Source organism: Chaetodon auriga, chromosome 11, assembly GCF_051107435.1.
Source record: "Chaetodon auriga isolate fChaAug3 chromosome 11, fChaAug3.hap1, whole genome shotgun sequence".
NCBI classification, from domain to species: domain Eukaryota; kingdom Metazoa; phylum Chordata; class Actinopteri; order Chaetodontiformes; family Chaetodontidae; genus Chaetodon; species Chaetodon auriga.
Window position 1 is genome coordinate 17,840,132 of NC_135084.1, and position 21,470 is coordinate 17,861,601.

Here is a 21,470-nt window from a genome sequence, read left to right on the forward strand (position 1 = left end):
AAAGGTCAAATGATGAGACAGAAAAAGAAGAGCTTACAACTTCCAAGAAAAAGAAAGCTGCATTTAAGAGACAATATCAGCACTTTTACTTAAAATACGGGTTTATCGCTTCAGGTGATTGTCACGCTCCAAGCCCGCTCTGCGTAATATGTGGCTACAGGCTCGCAAATGAGGCGATGAAGCCTTTTTGTTGAAGAGAAACAAGCGCAGGGCTCCCACTAATTACAGCAACTACATTTAGGGCAATAGTGAGTTGTATTTTCAATAACTCGTTTTTTATTTGTTTCGTATTCGTAACGTCATAATATTATGAGAATTAAGTCGTTCTGTCATAAGAAAACAAGTGTCATAATATTACAATAGAACGTCGTAATGTTACGAGGATAAACTCGTAATATTACGAGAGTAAAATAGTAATTTTACGAGAATATAGTCAAAATATTACGAGAGGACAGTAGCTAATGTAAGCTCTTTGGAAGCAGCCGTTAATCACAAGTAACTTTACTGTACCCTAAACCCTGAGCAAAACCGTTCAATTAACGTTTAACGCAGCCGTCCCCAACCACCGGGGCCATCTGGTACCGAGCCGCACAGAGAGACTGAACAAAAACTATTTTATTGATCATCAGAGTCTGAAAGAAGTTTTATTTTGAAAATCAGGTGCATCCGCCTGTGCCTCTGTACACATGTCAAACACACACACACACACAAATTATAACAGGAAGTCAGTGCAGAGCAGCTACTGGTTCTGGTTCATAGTCGAGCTGCAGAGTTTTGAATAAGCTTAAGTTTGTCAGTGGTTTTTCTTCTGGAGGTCAGTACCCGGGGCCGACCCGGGATCCGACCCGACACACACACACACTGATTATAATAATAAGAAGAATAATAATAACAACCCGGGCCAGGATCCAGACCTGGGATCTGAGACACACACACACACACACACACACACACACACACACACACACACACAAATAATGTTAATAATAATAATAATAATAATAATAATAATAATAATAGTAGTATCAACACGGTCCGGATCAGCATCCGACCCGGTACCTATCCGGGTCCGACCCGGGACCGACCCGGAACTTTCCCGGATCGGTCCCGGAACCGACCCGGAATTTTCCCGCGAAATTTCCGGGTCGGTCCCGGGTAAGTTCCGGCACTTTGCCGGGACCGACCCGGAAATTTCCCGGGACATTGCCGGGACCGACCCGGAACTTTCCCGGGACCGACCCGGGATCCGACCCGGAACTTTCCCGGGACTTCCCGGGACTTTCCGAGGATCAGACCCGGGACACACACTAACAGTACTATTAATAGTAATAATAATAATAATGACAAACCGGGCCAGGATCAGTCTCGGGATCTGACCCAGGACACACACACTGATAATGTAACAGTTACAGGAAGTCAGTGCAGTAAATAGTGCGTTAGAGCAGCGGTCCCCAACCACTGAGGCCATTTGGTACCGGGCCGCACAGAGAGACTGAACAAAAAATATGTTACTGATCATCAGAGTCTGAAAGACGTTTTATTTTGAAAATCAGGTGCATCCGCCTGTGCCTCTTTACGCACGTCGAACCGCTCGTCTCGGTTACGTGAAACGGTAATAAAACAGTAAGTCCACAAGGTAGCAAAAATGAGTAAAAAACAAACGTCTTTGGAGAGCTTCTTCGGAGGGGGAAAAGGTCAAATGATGAGACAGAAAAAGAAGAGCTTACAACTTCCAAGAAAAAGAAAGCTGCATTTAAGAGACAATATCAGCACTTTTACTTAAAATACGGGTTTATCGCTTCAGGTGATTGTCACGCTCCGAGCCCGCTCTGCGTAATATGTGGCTACAGGCTCGCAAATGAGGCAATGAAGCCTTTTTGTTGAAGAGAAACAAGCGCAGGGCTCCCACTAATTACAGCAACTACATTCAGGGCAATAGTGAGTTGTATTTTCAATAACTCGTTTTTTATTCGTTTCTATGAAGGTGCGGCAAAGTATTTGCATACGTGAAACCGGTCCGTGGCGAGAAAAAGCTTGGGGATCGCTAAAGTTGCTCCATAACTGCTGGTTGTGCACATTTGCTAAAAAGATGTCAGATGTAGTCTATAGCTTGTTTCTGCTGCCCCCAAGTGGCCAAAATCAGTTATTGCAGGTAACATATTGTGCCGTAGTCGAACATTTTAAGTTTATTTATTTGTTCTGCTGTGAAGCATCGTAACTGGTGTGTCAACAGTCAATTAACACTTTAGAGTATTTTAATTTATGTCATTATTGTATCCAGTATAATTATTTATTAATGAAGAATTTATTTATTTCTAAATACTTTGCCTTCATTCTCAGTGACAACTGAGCAAAGCCGTGAAAGAAATCTACCAAGTGAGCTGAAACATTCAGTCAATTAATCAGTTAGTCAATTAGTCAAAGGAAATAGGCAACTATTTGGGTAACTGATGAATCATTTCAGTCATTTCTTTCCAACAAAAAACAGACTTCAATGCTTCCAGCTTGCCAGTTGTGAATATTTTGTGGTCTTCTTAGTCCTCTATGATAGTAAACTTCGGGATGAACATGGATTTTCAGCATATTTATAAAGTTTTAAACAGTGTATAAACAGTTAATAACGGCTTGATAGCACGCTAAGGATTTCATGTGTATATTCATATCGGAAAACATGATTATAGCATTATGTGTTGTTGTCAATCATTGATTAACTCTTTAAAACCAGGTATGGATGCCTCATGGCAGAAGTTATAACTATTGACCATTTTTTAATTGTTAATGTTTTGTTAAGTGTTTCTAACTTCATGACCTTCAGCTGCCCTCATTGTACTAAAACGTGTCGCCACTAGAGGGTGCTACAGACACGTGCTGCAGCAGAACTTCAAAAACTTCATGAGTAAAAGTCATAAAGACAAATCTAGTGTCATGATGATGACAGGTTATGTGTTTCTAATCAGGAAAAACGTGCAAAGTCACAGTATTAACTGGGACATCAAATAACAGAATAACTAAGAATATCAGACAGGAAACAGTTTAGTTGGACATTCAAAAAGGTTTTCCTTTATTTTTTTTTTTCCTTATTTTGCCTGTTCTTTGTGTTACACTCTGTATAGTGAAGTCAGGCCTAAATCCACAAACCATCATAGTCACAACTGCAACTATTGCATAAATACAAAGCAACATACAGGTGATGCTCAAAAACGTGTATGACTTGAATGAAACACGAAAGAGGTTACAGTACGCAATGGCAAGGAAAAACAAAATGCAAACATTCACAGCAAAAAAAAAAAAGTAACGATAACTCGTGTTTTTTTTTTTTAATCTTTTTTTTTCTGTCAGCTTTGGTTTTATATGTTGCAGTCTCTCACAACGACCTTAATCAAAAACTTAAGATGGTTTCACATAATGACAACAAACAGGCGTTACAGAGGTGGACTGACGTGTACCATGAGGGTGACCGTGACAACAAAGGCTATGAGGGAAAGGGGACAAAGAGGAAGTAGGAAACAACGATGAGACAAGCATGACTTCTGGGTTATGTCGACATTGAATGTGTCTCACTCCCACACCCGCCGTCCCTGCCCCAACCCCCCAAAAAAGCACCAGATTTTAGGCATCCAGATGAGGTACTAAATCGCACACAACGACGTTAAGTAAACTTTTCACCGGTGGTCATGATTGGTTCTTTCCTCACAGCAACAGTGTTTCTGTGCAACGTGTCTTCATCAAGACTGAGAGAATAATTAACAAAACCACAAAAAAGGAGAAAAAATATACAGAAAGCTCTTATTAGCTCAAATATGTTTCCAAACAATAAATATGTAGAGTAAGTTCAGAGACGAAAAACCACACACACGCGCGCACATGCACGCGCACATGCACGCGCACACGCACACGCACACACACACACACACACACACACACAACTTCAGTTCAATCAGTCTGAAAAAGGTAAACCAAAGATCCAACATGAATGTTTGTGTGCTAATGAGTGTAGATTCGACTTGAAAAGGGAAAAATCTCCCTTTTCAAGAGCTTCATATATGACCTTAATTCAAGCAATGATACTGTATTTATATAGAAATGTTTTAATAAATGTGCAGTGCTTATTAATAAGGATTAAAGTCATTTATTATTACACAATCTCTGGTTGTCTAAAGATAACAATATTTATTGGCTTTGTCCCTGCCCATTCAAAAGCAAAATGCCAAAGAAGCCAACTCTTATACAACTGGAAAAAACATCAAAAAGATCAATTTGGAAGTGTGCTTTTGTCAGTGCCCACACTGAATGGATATAAAGTGTTGATTTGAGTCAATGCTGGTATATTTCCTTATACTCTTTTTTTTTTTTTTAAACAACCACATGCATTTACATCTACGGATAAAGTTTCCTTTTTTCCTTTACATTTGAAAACCAAAACAAATCAAACGGTCATTTGCATTCGTAAACCTTTTCTCTCTCCCCGAATCTCCCAGTGTCACGTTTGTCCGAGTAAAGTGTTGAATGTGTTGTAAGTGTACATCCGAGTGCCTGCGTGTGCTAGAAGAGCAGCAGTGTCTTCTGTCAGAGGTGGAAGGTGGTTCCCGCTCCTCTCCTGAAGGCTTTCACAGTTTGTCCGTGTCAGGAAAGGAAAACAAAAATGAAGAAAAACTGTAAGAGAGGGGAGGGGGAGACCCTCCGCCCTCCCCCCGCTTCAGTTTTGTCACTCATCATCGTCGTCCTCCTCCTCCTCGCCGTCAGACAAAGAGGGGCAGGGGCGGATCTGCCGGTAGCCGTCCAGCCACTTCTCCACCATCTGGGTGACGAGCGGGTGGTTGCGGCGGCGGGAGCTTTTCTGAAGAGCCACCAGGACGCCGCCCTCCGTCACGCAGCAGTCCAACCACTCCCGCAGCAGCTTCTCCTGTTGCTCTTCATTACCCATCTGTAGGACAGGGAGAAACAAATATGGCCATGAGAGGGAGCTGTTCAGGACGCCCCTGTGTCTCAGAGCCGACACAGAGAGGACAAACCTCAAACACAGCAAGTAAACAGGTTTCAAGCACATAACAAGAAACATCCATCACAAGGTCGATTTCCTTACCTCCTGCGCTGAGAGGAAGTGAATGTGGAGCAGCTTCCTCTCGCTGTCGACCAGCGGCAGGAACGTGACCGTCACGTCATCGTCTGTGTTGAGGTTGGCGCCCGCGCCGCGATTGTCGAAGCCGTCGTTCTCCATGGCCACCAGCGCTGAGAAGTGGCCCCGCGTGTAGCCCAGAGCGATGGGGCTCTTCCAGCAGAAACTCTGCTCCCACAAAAGGGGCAAGTACACACCTAAAGGGAGACGATAACGTCAGTTTACAGCCAAAGAAATTTCAAAATTCAATGTGTGTCCACGTCCTGAATCTGAACTACCTCATCTTGGTTCATCCCTATCAAAGCGGCAGAACTAATAGAAGCTTAATTACTGTTAATTACCATTTAGAAAACATTGTTTTTGCATTTGTTCTGACCAGATTCAGCGTTCTCTCCTTGGTCTTCAGAGGTTTTGGTGCTTTTACAGTTAAGTGTAATAGAACAAACTGTCAAAAAGAGCAAAAAACAACCTCAGCTTTGCTCATAATGCAACGAAGCACATTACTCATTTTGAGGACAGCATAATTAACAGCTGGAGGGTTTTTGGTCTTTGTTCAAGAAAGAAAGGTGTCAATGTTCCTGGTTTTGGGGAACAAACGTAAAATAGTTACTTATACTTCATCTAAGTATTTTTGTTTTTCAGCATCAAGTGAATCAAGGGCTGACACTGACAGGAAAAATAAATGTCTTAAAAATAAAAATTCATTTGAAGGAAACGTAAGAGAGTAAGAAATGTCCAGAGATGGAACACGTTTTCATATCCTTAACGTGAAAGAAGGAAAGTATTACTTGCAAAACGTGTTTACAGTATTACTGTGCAGCAAAATGGCCCCTGACAGTTACGTTACAGGATTGTGTACATGTACAAGCATTTTGTAGCTGATCTAGAAGGAGCTGATTTTAACTATTTTATACAACGTTGTAAAGTTTAGTCAGTATGAATTCATCACACTGTTCATGTGTGTAACTAGAACAGAGAAGTGATTCTCAAAAAAAGCACAAAGTGTACTTCAGTACAGTAAATGTGCTGAGTTATGTTCCACCCCTGGACATTTCCCAGCACACTGTCAGACTTCACTACACAATGAGACACTGGTGGTCACACAGAAACAATGCAGAAAACCAAGCAGACAATATTCGTGTCTCATGTTCCAGAACACACAAAGCGGCGCTCACACCTCATGAATACCTCTGTAACTGACACCAGCTCCTCTCCTCTCCCAGTAACCGCTGTGTTTTTACTGGGTTCACTTGGTCACCGCTTTAAACTGAGCTCCCCTCCCTTCCCTATAAGCGCCCATATGCACGCCTCCCCCTGTGTGTTTTACATTTGCTCCTGGCGACGCTAAATCACGGATCCATCAGGCAGACTTTACCACAAGCGTTCGGCCATTACAGAGCACTTTCATCATCGCCTGTGCAGCATCACTCAGCAGGCAAACTGAAGCCAGGCGGTTTTTACTGCTGGCCATAAACGTAGACCCCGCTCTCCACACTCGCAGGATTGTTTGACTCTGGGTTCTGATGGTTTACATATGTTCAGATGCATCTGTGTGTGTGTGTGTGTCAAACACTTCCCAGCATCACAGCACACTTCTAAATGTGCTCCTATGACAGGCGGGGGTGTTTTTGTTATGTTGTTTATGTTATTTTGAGTCACACCGTACTAAAATACCCCTTAAATGAAAGACACCAGACTGATACATGTTGTAAATAGCAATTACTGACAGAGCAGAGGGGCAGTTATGTCAGCTATGTCAGCTATGCAGACTACATGTAGGCTGGAGCTATTTCACAAAGGAAGTCTAGTCCTTGCGCGCCCACTGGAATGGAGCTGCACTCTACATTTTAGGATATTTGGCCAAAACGTGCGAACGTCAACCAACTGCTCACCTTGAAAACGGGTGTACCCGAGTGTTTCGCCACGGAAACTTTTGTAGTACTTCACTCCATAGACGATAATGGGCCTACGAAGTATGTGTGCAAGGACAAAAATGTGGGTCTGCTCCAAGCTGGATCCTGGCTGTAAAAGAAAAACAACAGACGAAGGGAAAGAGCAGTCAGGAAGGCGAGGCCAGTGAAACTACAAAGCCGGGATTCTTGAATACTGTACATTCCCCCTGCAGAGTTACCCCAGCGTACTCCAAGTGCTAAAACATAAAACACAGAATTACGCCGCTTTCACACCCACATCTAATAACAACCCGCCCAAATACTTTGTCTATGAGGTCACGCAGAGCAGTGAGAAGTGCTGATGACAGACGGGATGCACTTTCAGGGGGCATTACAGATTAAGTAAACTGCTGTAAGAGCAGTAAAGCGCCTTGCATAATTCATACATCATTAGCGTGTCACATTCTAAGCACATCGAGGGCCCGCCCTCCATGTTAATGTGTGCGATTGCTTTTTTTTGTGGCATGTACCTGACTAGCCAGAGAGAGGATGAAAGCCCAGTCTTCCTGCCACTGCTCCTCTCGGAGTGAGAAGTGCAGGCCGAAGCTCTGCGAGTACCACGACTCCCACTCCTTCCAGCGTGTGTAAAACCTGCGGATCACACACACACACACACACACACACACACACACACACACACACACACACACACACACACACACACACACAGTATGACATTCTTTGACCCCTCTGTGCATTCCTCCATCTCTGTTGTGGTTTAGGTTGGATGGTAATTATGCATTATGTCTAAATAGTAATTTTCTCACTGAAAAACCCACAGTTTCTTAGAAATAGACATGAGTCACACTGGGCTGTTGTGTTCATGCGCAGTCTCACGGCTTAAATTGTTTCAGCAATCCCAACTTTACACTTGAGTCAGACTTTATTAATCTCCTGTAAAATGCGTCTTTTCAAACTGGTTTACAGCCCTGAGCCTCTCATTTCCAGATCAAAGTCTCTGTATGAGCTGACAATCCCAACTTTGGATTCTGAATATATATTCCAGCCTCTAAACCAGTGATTGTCAACTTGCAGCCCATAATAATGAATTCAGAAAATGCCTGCATCCAACAGTACTCAATACTGGAAGAAGCAGTCCATCCTGAGAGTGACTGTCGGGTAGCTTGCCAGCCACTGGCTAAGTTCACTCATTCTACATAATTAGATTAGTCTCCAACTCCATCCTCTTTGCTCTGTGGACCCACCAACAAACAGCTTGGCTCCCAGGCCGCCCATTCCCTGGAGCCGACAGCAGTGGACCAGCCAGACTACAGAAAAGCCAGTCTCAAAGTGAATATTTTTGGTTGCCTCCTGTGATCCTGAAGAGGAGTTTTATTTGTCAAAATCATCTTTCATTGGTAGTTGAACTGTGGGTTTTGCACTGAGTACTGACTGCCTGCTGGGTGGAGGTCTGAGAGTATTTGCTAGTTAAGTAACTAGTTGTCATTATAGAGTTACATGTTTTTAGGAGTCTGTTCACACTGATAAAGGCTAATAAAAATAATTTGTAAGAAAGTGAAAAATAATAATAGGCCTGAATAAATGTAGATTTCTGGCCCCCCAGTGTCTCCTCAGAAAAATTCTGGCACTTGATGACCCCTGCTCTAAACCACGTGTCCCTATTTCCAACAGTCATGTGATGCTAAAGGAAAACAAAATGCAGCTTGAGGCTGATGAATGTCAAAATTCAGCTGTTTCTGTGTCCTTGAGCAAACTTAACCTGCTCACTTTTTGTAAGCATTTTTGTGCAAAAATTGACTAAGTGCTTTAAGTTTAAGGATAAATGGACACATGAATGTTTTTCAATTGGAACCTAATATTGCGATGGTCAATAATTAAACGTTACATTAAACGTTTATGAAAAGCTTATTCAGCCTGTTAACCAAATGTATATGTGGTGCATGTAATTCGGCCTGCTGAAACAGTTTGAATATGTCTAAGACTACATGCAAATGAGCATGCTACGCTGCTCACAGGCTGTGTTTTAAAGAACTATCACACGCTGTAATCTGTACTCCCAGTCCCCAGTCTGCAGTCCTTACCAGTGAGAACAGTCGTGTAGGCTGTCGTGGAGGGTCTTGCGGAGCACCGAGTCCTTGTCGTAGATGCCCCACGTGGCCTGCAGCACGGAGTCGAGGAGACAGTCCCCGGCCGTGCGGTTCCACAGGGCGTACAGTCGACTGTCCAGCCTCGTGCCGAGCTCCAGGGACCAGTTGATGATCGGAGACTCCTCTTCGAGTTCTGAACAAGAGGGGAGGAACAAAAAGTTGACTGCTGTATCTCTCTGCAAAAGCATGCAGTGGTGCAGTGAACACACTGTGCTAAGAAATGCAACAGTGTGGGGGGTTGAGAGTTGTTTACAGGCCGCGGTGTTGCGAGACAGGTGATGGCATTTGAAAAGACTGCTTGGGAGAACGTTAATGACCATTCACACCTGTCAGAAAAGATTTAACATACTGACGTCTACAGAGAGGTCTGCATGTACACAAAACCGAATGACAGGCAGAAGTCAGGTTACAGCAGGAAACCAGACAAAATATACAGAATACAGACACGTCTTGCGCTAATTTTTATGGCAGAAACATGTTGCAAAGTGCAAGAAAAATCATTAAGTTTACTTAGAAAAATGTCACTTAAAATGCTGCTTTGCCTTGTGAAGCTCAGTCTCTTTTAGCTGAACTGATGCTTGCAGCGGAACAGACTGAACACTGTCTAATTTTGTCTTCTGTGACTACGTAACTGGCCAATCACGACCCAGCATGAAACAAGAAAGCATGTTGTTCATAAAATTCAAGTGGACGTCTGTGACGGCTGAATGCTTTGAAGTCGACTGACTGTTGAGTTTAACTGAGTGTACATCATCGGTTATCAGATTTCTACCCTTCCCTCTATCATATTTCAATGTATTTACATTCATACGTAAACAGAAACCTTTCAATGATATGATGAAACGACTATAATAGACTTAATGGAGGGTTGGAGCATGTGGACTGGCAATGCAGTGAGACAAATGGCTCTGCAGTGGGAGAGCACACAGTCTTGTATTATTCTGACCACATGTTTAAAATTTACAAATGACTTTTGATCAGTGGAAACGGATTTCGTTAGTGTTAGTATTTAGTATTTAATTCCATTATTATTATTATTATTATCAATATGGTATTTAATACAAGATCAATATGGTTTTTATTTTGCAGAAATCAAAGTACTGAATTATTGTGAATACAACTGCACACAATGCAAAGCAATGATCTTTCCTTTCATTACACTACATTTCTACCATGATACACTCCATGTCCTGTTTTTTGGATTACAAATGCACACACAATGCACTCTTAACAAATTTGATGAATGGCCAAGTAATCAGGTTTTAAGCAGTCTTAAACTGAGCCTGTCCTAATCCCTTCACCTGAAAAAGCAGACAAAGTTTTCGGTTCCAAAACTTGTTATTTAAGTACAAGCAAACACACCCAGAAAGGACTCTGAAGGTGACATAAGGGTTTCTGCCTCTCTGTGAACCTACACTACAGTGCTTAACATTTGACACACAAATAAGCAGGACGCCAAAGAAAGAAAGTGTTTGCAGAAGAGCGATGGCTTTCAAATGTGTATTTATATTTCTGTGTGCGTGTGTGGGCTGAGAGGAAGTACAATCATTCAATGGGGATCAGAGAAATCCCTAAAACTCAATTAGGCTGATTAGGAGAGATGCAACTGGTATACACGATAAAGACAGAGTGCCTGGCAGAGAGACAAGCAAGCGGGCAAAACACTGAGTTGGCAAGAGGGAAAATACAAGTAATATAACACTGCCAGTATTCGGCAGCCTTCCCGTTATAGTATACAGTTTGTGAGGGGCTCCCTCTGTTTGCCAAGCCACCAGACCATCGTTCTCATCTTGGATCTGGCTTTGCTCTCCCTCTCTCAAAGCAACTCCATCTATATGTAAGCACAGCATGTGACAGGCGTTCCTGGAACACAAAGTCATGAAGCTGACAGGGTAAATATTTCACCTTTTTGGACGTCTCGGTCCAGAACCTCATCAAACAGTTTTTCCTGAACTGCGGGAGGCAAATCCTCAATGTCTGAAAGAAGAAAACAAAAAGAAGAAAACTGAATGTCAGAAATTAAAAAAGGACTTCTTAGAGGAGACACAGGTGAAGTTTTATTCACATTTTATTCCATGAATGTATTAATCTCAACTTAAACTGGCTGAATGCTTATACTGACTATAACCAAAAAGGACAGCTAGAAAATCTTTCACTCGTGGCTCATTTCAACTCAAGCCATCATGTTTTGTTCTTTCCACAACAGCTACTGGCTTTCACTGCATGCTCGGAGCTCTTGTCAACACAGTGGCTTATTCTTTAGCTAAAATAAATGAATGCATTGACTTTGTGGAACTGAACAGAATGGCTTTCTATAGTGGCCAGGAGCCAAGTTCTGCATTGTCCTGAAAACAGTGCATAACAAAAATCCTTAGCTTAGCTACCAGCAACAAACTGAACCATAATAGCCATTTCACACAATGAAATTCAACACAATTAGCATTGAATGCATGCAGTTTTACAGAGACATGGGCAAAAAAATGCTAAATATAGCTTTGTTATGTACAAGAGACATCCATCGTTGGCGGGCTGGTACACTCAGTATGCAAGAACAATACTCAAACAGTGAGCCAGAGGTAGCCTCCGTCTTCTGGCAGTTGGAGACAGACAACCGTAGCATTATGTCCCTCCAGCATCCAAACAACAAGCAATTTCATATGCCACAAGTAAACAAAACAAGCATTCTATCACACGCTTGGAAAGCCAGAGGGGATGGCTGGACTGGGTTTCTTCAGCTACAGAGTTTTAAGTTCCCTTTATACAAAACACAGACAGTGCACTTTGATAGCTACTGGAATTCATGTTATAATATGAATTTCATGAATTTTGTTTTTGCCGCTTACGTCCACCATAGAGCCTATGTTTTTGGTCATATTTGTTTGTTTATTGATGAAGTGCTAACCTGCTGGCAGGGTGAAGGTCACCAAGTCAGTGAGGAAATAGCAGGTGAAGTCTCCCTTGCGCTGGTGAAGAGAGGCCGCCACCTCACGACGGATCTGCTCCGTCAGCTCAGGACACACCATGGCTGGAATACACTTGGCTGCCTGTTGGGACACCTGCGGAGAGGAGAGGATAAAGGGAAGGAAGCAAAATCTAAATATACAGAGAGACAGTCTATGAGACTGAGAATAAAAAAATCCCTTTCAACTATGACTGCTTTCTGGTGGAAAAGTTTTGTTTGTTTTGTCTCAGGCTGGTGATGACTGCTGAATATGAATTTTGCACATATACAGCAAGAACAACACCACTTTTTTCCAGTATAGTTGGAGTCTGAATACAAAAGCCATTACTTTCTGTGTGTTTACATTGGCGTCTCTGTGATCTGAGCTAATTTTACTTTCACTAATCTAATCTGCAGTAAATTGCCTTGAGGACAAGTGGAGAAACATAAATGTTTTTGTGTTCGTTCGAGCCGTTGTCAGCTTTGAAGCCTTTTTGAGGCATGATCCAGCGGTTACTCGCTGACCCCCTCTGAAAGGAAACTGGGACAGCGACAGAGTGTGGGAGGAGAGGTGTGTGTACAGATAATCTGGGATCACAGTGCTGATGGCAAGCGAGCTGAAATCAACCCTAGCACATGCACGCTGCAGACACAAACATAGACACAAGGGAAACAACACACCGGATATAAAAATGAGTAACAATATAAAATAATTACTAATACAGGAATGGTTATCACATTGGAGACCAGGAGGTGAAATTATTATATGCTCTGTGGCTTGTTTTAAATCTGACCTCCTGTGAGCAGACAGAGAGAGACAGGGAGGAGTGTGAGGCTGTCAGGCCCTTTCCTCTCTACAAACCCTTTGCTCTTGTGATTCCTCCTGGCTGCTCTCATTGGATGTTGAGATTAAGAGACTTAGAGCAAAAGCTGCATCATCTCTGTGACAGTAATTTCCACCAGAGACCCCTCCAGTTTCGTATCCTTAAATAAAAATTACTATGATTTAAGTCTGCTGCTCGGAGATCAGGTCAGCCAGTTTTACGCTTTTCCCTCTCAAACGAAAATGGGTTATGCTTTGTCTGAAGCTCGCTGCATGTTGAGCCTCATCTAATTTATGTCCTCCAGTAGAGCTTATAATTATCATGCATTATCTTTCAAATTTTGTTCATCCTCATATTTAATACAGGTGGTGTGGGAGCATGAGAGACAAATCTGAATGATGTAACATGGCTAATGACTGGGGAAAGGCTTAAAATTTGCATTTGCTGCACAAAATGATTCAAACTGATCTGTGATCTCCCATGATCTCATATGTTTGAAGTGGCAAAGTCTAGTGTGTGGTCACAGTGTAAACGGAATTAGATATACCTCCATCAGCCGATACCTGGGACAGATGATTCCTGAAAGAGCAACCATCTGTTGGTTGTCTGCACTGACCTCTGTTAGTAACACAGCCAGCATGTCCTGTCTCTGGAAGCGGATGGCGAGGTGAACCAGCGTGAAACCGTCATCAAACGCTGAAGGCCGATTTAATAAGCGCACCTCGTCTGATGTTAGCTGCCGTGCAATGTCACCTCCCGATGACTTGTAGGCCTCCACGGCTGCCAGGTCGCCTTCCACAACACCTTTCAGACAAAGAGGGAGAAGGAAAAAGGTCACATTAATAAATAACACTAATAAATCGTACGTGTAGACACAGTTTTAAAGTGAAGACTTTAAACAGGTGACATTTATCACAGCAGAGGAAATTAAGCAGTGTATATTTTGCACAAAAAGAACATTTTGAATTTAATCAGAAGTCACCAAGGTCTGATTTTTTTGAACACATTACTTTTAATGGAGACAAACAGAGTTAAAAAATATATATATATGATTTTAAATGAAAAGATCTGAAAAGTAAAACAGGAGTTTATTAGTTCACTTTTTGTTGGCATTATGCAGCTTAAATGACAAATCAGATCATGTGAACATGTTGATTGCCGTGGTTAAAAGAAATCACATCATGACTGTGCATAATACATCCAAAAAGAACTTATCTCCAGAGCAACCTTGTGGAGAGTACATTCTGTGCCCAACCAAGGAGTGTAAAACACTAGACAACCAGACATCCGAATGGGTTTCATCTCTGTCACAGCTTTAACAGCTCTGAGACTTCGCTGACTTTGAAGTCAAGGGGAAAAGACAATAGGGGGCCACTGTAATCTGTCAGTTATTTTTTCCCCCTTCTTAATCCTCAGTCTTAGATCTTAGCATGAGGCTTGTGGGGTTGTTTGATCGGACAGATGCAGGTCTTTGCTTGTCTTTTCTTTTTTGGCACAAAGTGCAAATATTACTATCTGACAGAAATCATGTCAACCACCAGCACACAAACTAAATTACTGGCCTGTTCACCAACTGAACCACAAAACATAGCACAGTCCAGTCTTTTGCTTTGAAGTTCTTGTACTAAGTAAGTTACCATTATAGTGACCCATCAGTAAAACCTTCCCTTTGTACACACACTGACTACCTGGATGTTCACCACTTGTTTTTGTTCATGTCCTCAGACACATCTGATACTCAGGCCTAAACCATATTTAGTCTATTCTGTGTTTTTAACCTTGTCAAGAGTGAAATAGGGATATTTGGTGTGCATGTAGTATTTGCACAATGGTGAACATGTCCTGAGAGACTAGAGGATGGGGATATTTTTGGTCCAACTCCTAAACAAAAGCAATAGCACAAACTGATAAAAGTCAGCTAAGAATGAAATGTGGATGGCTGTGTGATCAGCTTGACACAAGAAAAGTTTTCTGTTCTAGGCAAGCCTCTGTTACTACGATCAAAGCAGCAGCACGGTGAGGTAAAGTTATTTGCTGTTGAAAGAGAATAAACTATTTAGACAAGTGTATTATTATGACAGAATACAATAAAATCAAACCTCAAAGAGTAAAGTAATTCCAATGTTACACAGCTGCACAAAATGTCTCTTTCCATTTCTAGCATACACAGTAAATGCCCATGTAGTATTCTCTCGTACGTTTGACAGCATTAAACACGTTGAGCTTTTGTTCTCACGTCAAAGGACCACACACAATGCCCAGCTGCATAATCTGTGTGTGAGGGAGAGCGAGAGAGACATGGAGTGGGTGGAAGGACTCGCTGTGCCATGTGGAGCTGGCTAACACTGTGAGAGATGAGGAGAGAAACTACACAAAAGCAGCACAGTGTGATAGAGAGGGATCGCAACCACTTTCCACAAAACACTCCATTAGTGTGGGCGTGCCTGTAGCCCTGCAGTCAGTACTGTACCCACAGATCCTTTAGAGAACACAAAAGGTGCAAAAACGCAAAGAGGCGTACACGACAGACTGATGAGACAGAATGGATGAGGCTAAGTGATGCTGGTCTTTTTCCTCCACACAGTGCATGTTCTTTTCTTTCAATAATGTGGATAATGGTCATCTCTATCAAAGGAAAATGAACAACAGCCCTCAGACGAACATTGGTACTTTACAGTCTATTTGTAATTGGTATGTTTGGGAAGTACAACATAATTGGAGTTTTCTTTGCTGTTCCATATGTATATTCTGGCAGGAGTAACACTAAGCATGTGCACCAATTAGGATTTAAAATTGGCCAACAGAAATGAGGTAAACCACGCAGATTACTATGGCTTTCTCACAACAAGCCTTCCTCTGCCTTCTGATTTTTCACCAGACTGCAAAAGTGAGCTTTTCTCAAAGTCATTCGACCTTTAGTTTCTTTAAAAAAAGAAAAGAAAAGCTAAGTAATGTCCTCACATGGTATAGTTTCCAAATTGTTTTGGTTCTAAGGTACAGACTGTACCTCATTTGTGCGTCGCTTTGGACAAAAATGTCCGTCAAATGACCGAATATACTTTTTTTTTCTCAGGAGAAGTTTCTTTATAAAAGGGTAGCAATCACTCACCTGCACTGGAGACAAGTGAAATGATCTCACCACAGTGGTAGAAGTGTTTACCAAATTAAGTATCGAGGGATGAATCTGACACGTTATTAGCTGTGAAGATGGACGTCATATATACTGAACCCAGTCCAAATCACTATTTGATACACAGCTTTCACAGCTGATAAAATATGAATATAAAAGACTGGTGCCATGCACCAATAAAGCTTTTCCTCCACCTGTGTAATCACATACATAAGAAAGGCACAGAAGTTGGTCTTGGGTCATCCACACTGCAGGGCGAAGGTCATTGCTGTTGCCCAAGATTTCTGAATTCTGTTGCATGGGTCGTGCTATTTTTAGTGTAGCAGATCCCTTTGGAAGCAAGAGCATCCATCAGAACGTCGAGGCCACCGTTAACAGACACCGATGTCTACACGTTGGTGGCAGGGAAACCTCCCTCACAACACAGGACACACACACACGCCTCTCCTCAACACAACTGGGCTATGAACCCCTCTACGTCCTGAGAGACAGCAGCTGGGTCACACCTCTTCGCTCACTCACTATATCCTCCATACTTAGAAGTAGGTAGCTTGCTTTACAGTGTGCATTGAATTGGGTTATTGAATACTTGTGAATCATCATCATCTTGTGTCATGGCTGACAGATGTGGTGAGCCATTAGTGTAGCTTGCATCTCTGTCGTCTCAGAAACAAAGGCAAAACATGACATGGTGGGTTTAATGGCAAAAAGTAGTGTGAAAACTATGGATGCTACATTTATGCTCCATTGTGGGAATATTTTGTTGACAAATAACAAGACGTTCAAATAAAACTCCTACAGCTGAAACAATCAATAGGTTACAAAATAGGCAACAATTTTAAGAATAGATTAATTGTTCAAGTAATTTTTAAAGCAAAAATGCTGAACATTTTCTGGTTCCAGCTCCTAAAATGTGAATATTTGCTGCTTGGTTTTCTCAGACAGTAAACTGAGTATTTGTGGGTTTTGGACTGTTGGTCAGACTAAACAAACAACATGCATACGTCTACTTGTGCTCTGGGAAAATGCAATAGGCATTTTTCCCAAGACCAAATGATTAATCACTTAATTGAGGAAACAATAGGGGGATACTGCACCTGAAAATAATCGTCAGTGGCAGACCTAAAAATTTTAAGTACATGTAATGAATTTGGTTTCAAACAGGGAGTGATTTTGGACTCAGTTTGGATTTCATTTCCTTCAAGGGACAATGGAGAAGTGACATTTCTGATTAGATAAGGAGAGCTAACACTTGAATATGCTAGAAGAAATCACACCCACTCACATCAGGCTCTCTGACCAGACGAGACTTAGTCCCCAGGGGACAAGCCACACGGACATGAGGGAATTCACCATGTCACATGAGACCGAGTGTTGGACCAGAAGCAAACTAACTGCAGTAATGTTTCTCTGACATTCAGAACGGATGATTCCTTTGCTTTTAGGAAAGTACGGAGCAGCATGAAAAAGACTATTAATCATTACAAGGGCTTCATTAGGATACCAAATACATATGTGGCTGTCAAATTTGTGCTGTCAGCATAACAGAGAAGAATTGTCTGTCAAAAACATAGGAAAAAACACTGGAGGTTGAGTGGGTGTGCTGAACAAACTCTACAGCGCAATGGCGAAGGCAAAGAAAGAGTGAGATAGTGGTGGAATAGATGGGGGGAAAAAAAGCAGTCACTAGTTGTGCTTAAAATGGTTGTCCTCCCTCCTACTCCACATTCACCAGTCTACAGTGTGGGTGGCCGGACACTTGCTGTTTGTGTAGAGAAGTTTTACACTAGCCGAATGCAGGGAATTTCTAAGTGCCAGCACCAGCAGGACACAAATCAGAATCACCTCGACTTGGTTAGACAAAATAGGATGTAAGTAGGGCTTCACAAGTAATGAAAATAATATCTAAGTCACTATATGGCCACATGCACTATACAAACCATAGGAGCTGCAATTTTTTGATAAAAGGTCAAATGAGATGTCCCAGCCTACAAATCATATTCTCCAGCACGAAGGCAACATGACTGTTTGGTATAGGCCGCAGCAAAAATTACATCATCATCATTTTTAGATCTTTTTTTCGGAGAGGATGAAAAGCAAAAACTACCTTTTCCAATAAAATTGTGACTCATATAGTGATTGCAATATTTGTCAAAATAAACGCAACATGATTTTTTTTGCACATCATTCAGCCCTAACTGCAACCAATTACCTTGCAGATGGCAAAACCATATTAACTGTTCACACAAATTCTGGGAAATCCCAATTTCTTAATTGACCTGTCTTACCTCATTCAGTTGAGTCATTGCTCAACTCATAACAAGTTGAATATACTTCAGTAAAGTCACATATGCTTTAAACTCACCAACACAGGCATTCAGGAACAGCCAATCAGTCCTTCTCATCCTGTTCTTAATCTGCTTCAGTTTTTTGAAATCCACCTCCAGCTCCTCTTTGCTCCCAATCCCAGCCCCAGATGCGAGTTCAATCCTCTGAAAGTCCATGTTCACCTCTGACTCCCGTTTTGAGGGCGGGGGTGACCTCCTCTGGCTACTGCTACAACCCCCCAGCACACCTACCACACTCCCAACTCCTTGCCCAACCACATGCCCAACAACACCCCTCCTGTTGTCTCTGTCCTGTTCATTAAGTTTTGAGGAAGGTTGTTGGCTCTCAGGCTCTGATGCCAGTTCGATGGGTTCAGCTAGCAGACTATTTGGCCTGGGGTGGTCGCAAACCACACACTTGAGTGCCTTGGCCCAGTTCTCGTAAGTGCAGGCAGTGCAGGTCCAGTGCTGTGCATGAGTGTTGAGCCTGTTGCGGTCATTATATTCCTCACAAGGGTCTGTGGTGGTGGCCGGGGCAGCAGGGCGGCATCCAGAGCCTGAGGTCTGGGGTGATTCTGTGGGACTGTGTGGTTGCAGTGTATGATGTCCTTGATGGGTCGCATGTTGCCCATGCTGTTGTTGTTGAGCCTGTTGCCTCTGGCACAGGCACTGGGTGCAACGGATGGCCCGAGGCCAGTTCAGGTAGGTGCACATGTGGCATGACCACTTGCTACTAGTCTCGGGTACATCGACAATGCGGACACGGGGTCGGGCACTGGAGTCTGGACAAATAAGTAAGCTGGATCCCCCCTGGGATGGGCTGTTGCTGAGGCCTGCAGGGTCCCACTGGTGCAGACTGGCATCCAGAGAAGGGCTACTCTTGAAGGGCTCCTCAGTAATGATGGCACCCCTAGTGGGCCTCTGAGCGCGGCACATGGTGCACTTGATGGCTGATGGCCAGTTCTCGTATGTGCAGTATTCACAGGCCCACTTGGCAACCAGCTCGGTCATCGTCGCACCACCACAAAGGAAGGCTTCCTGCCGTTCAGAGGGGTTCTGAGCTCGGCAGACCCACTCTTGAGGAGATCACACAGCAAGCAGTGAACTAGAGTACAAAAAAAATACAGGACACATTAGGCAAACATTTTGATGCTATGCCAGATAAACATCGAACTTTACTACATAACTGAAAAAGGAAAACACTTCTAAAAAGGCAAAAGGATTAACAATACACTTGAGAGAAATGTTTTTGCACTTTAAACAGGTAAAATAACGTGCTTAACTTTCCAGGTTTTCAGTGGTAAATCTCACCAATGATGCACGTTAGAAAAAAAAAGAAGAAGTATACTTTATTACAGCCACCTGTGCCATTCTGTTGGGTCATTTTCTGTCCAACGCTTACAAAAATCATGCAGACCAACAAAGCAAAGTGCCAGGACTGAAGATGGAGCTTGTTGCAACACTGAAGCTCCGCACTTCAACTAAAACCTCACTGACTTTAAACACATACAGTAAGTTATACAGTAAGTTACACACACCAGGCAAATGTGTCCTACAACCGAGTAGAGTAACAAGAGACAAGGACACATGAAACCAGACACCCGGCAGGGAGGCGCGTGACTGGTTAAGACACTGATGCACTGAAACTGAATTCGCCCCAAAGCCTGTTAACTATGAAACCGAATGATCCAAACCACATGTGCTTCTGCTACATTTTGGACATTATTTACGAGACAAAAGTTAGCAAAATAAAGTTAACGTTACCTCCCTGTGGAAGCTCAGATTAAGATTCGTTGTACGGTGTTTACACCACGCCTCCGAGTTTACCAACACATCGTGAGACATTCAACACATATGCGAGACACGACTCCTCAGAGCTGCATGTTGTGTTGGCAAAGTTAACAGGAGCCTTGGCCATGTTTAACAGCTAAGCTAATCGCGTTTAACCTGTTTAGTTGTGACTGAGCGAACAATTGATACATTCGGGGATTAGGAAATATACAAAATGAGTGAGTTTAACTCAAATGAGCAGTCGGATAGCTAGTCTTGTCTACATTTACAGCTAACATGAGTTAACTAACAAAGTAGCTTCTAACGTTATACCGCGTCTTATCAGAGTCACGGGGCGAGCTAGCTGTTTGTTATTTTTCATGACAACCAGGCTAACGTTACGTTCGTTCGGTTGCCAGCCAGGCATTAACGTTACAGCCAGGCTAGCTGCTAACACGACGGGATTATGTTTTGCTTCTCTGCCTGGAACCGTTTGAGAGGCCCGTATTAACTCTACAAGAAGGTCGGCTAACGTTGAAAGCCTTACCTTTGCTTTGCTGTGTTTACACTCCAGTTTCCCACCGTAGCCAAAACAAATGGAGCTTCCCCGAGCTTCCCCCCACCCCCCCAGTCCAGAGAAACCCACTCCAATCCGAACTCAGGCTTCTCTCACTTGGCCGACACTAACCGCATATTTACTTCTTCGGTGCGCCGTTTAGTTGGCAGTTGAAAGTCCATATATACCGCGGAGCGAGAACCCCCCCACCCCAGTCCCGTCCCTCGCGCGTCCGCTTTGACGCTTCAAATCATTTTTATCCTTTTCCCGATTCCCAAACACCAAGCTGCCGGGCTTTAATGGCGGAACGGTGAAAGGGAACGGAGCTGGAAAAAAAAATACACTACGAGGTAAAGCAGAGCGCTCTGGGCCGTGTTAGTTAGAGGCAGGATCAGGATTTACCACCTGAATCTGCCAAGAAACCTCATTGGTAGATTTTTGTGTATCCCTTGACATTGACCAATCAGATTCTACGTCTCTCATTCCAACTGTTAAAAGGCTCCGTGAAAGCATATCAGCCCGAATGGCACTGTATTAAGACCAGCTATTCCGTTCAGAGATAAATTTTATTTTCAGTCGATGGGCCCAGTTATTTACAGCAAAAATGTTTGTTTTTAATTCGCACATCGTAAATTGTTGCATATCTGGCAAGGAGCCACGTGGTAACCCCTCAAAAAGGATAAGGGGATGATGTCATCGTAAAAATACTGCAGCAAGCAGTCTGCAGTAATGCATGACAGCTTGAG

The 21,470-nt window shown here is 42.8% G+C and overlaps 1 protein-coding gene across 1 annotated transcript; it reads right to left on the reverse strand.

Annotated features, from left to right (window-relative positions):
- Positions 1-3,032: 3,032 nt before the first annotated feature.
- On the reverse strand, positions 3,033-21,098 carry zranb1b (zinc finger, RAN-binding domain containing 1b). Its single transcript, XM_076742213.1, has 10 exons — positions 20,716-21,098; positions 18,437-19,503; positions 13,558-13,745; positions 12,079-12,232; positions 11,082-11,153; positions 9,111-9,309; positions 7,539-7,659; positions 7,009-7,138; positions 5,084-5,313; positions 3,033-4,924 (listed from the first exon to the last, which is right to left on the reverse strand). Exons 2-10 carry the CDS (start codon positions 19,407-19,409, stop codon positions 4,706-4,708), a joined length of 2,286 nt encoding a protein of 761 aa, XP_076598328.1. The 5' UTR covers positions 19,410-19,503; positions 20,716-21,098; the 3' UTR covers positions 3,033-4,705.
- Positions 21,099-21,470: the final 372 nt, after the last annotated feature.

Excerpts from the sequence above, each read along its gene's own strand:
- zranb1b (XM_076742213.1), bottom strand. The coding sequence starts at position 19,409 with ATGACCGAGCTGGTTGCCAAGTGGGCCTGTGAATACTGCACATACGAG. Across the intron at positions 13,746-18,436 it reads GTTCCTGAATGCCTGTGTTG|GTGTTGTGGAAGGCGACCTG; the intron begins GTGAGTTTAAAG and ends TTTGTCTGAAAG. Across the intron at positions 4,925-5,083 it reads ACTTCCTCTCAGCGCAGGAG|ATGGGTAATGAAGAGCAACA; the intron begins GTAAGGAAATCG and ends CCTGTCCTACAG.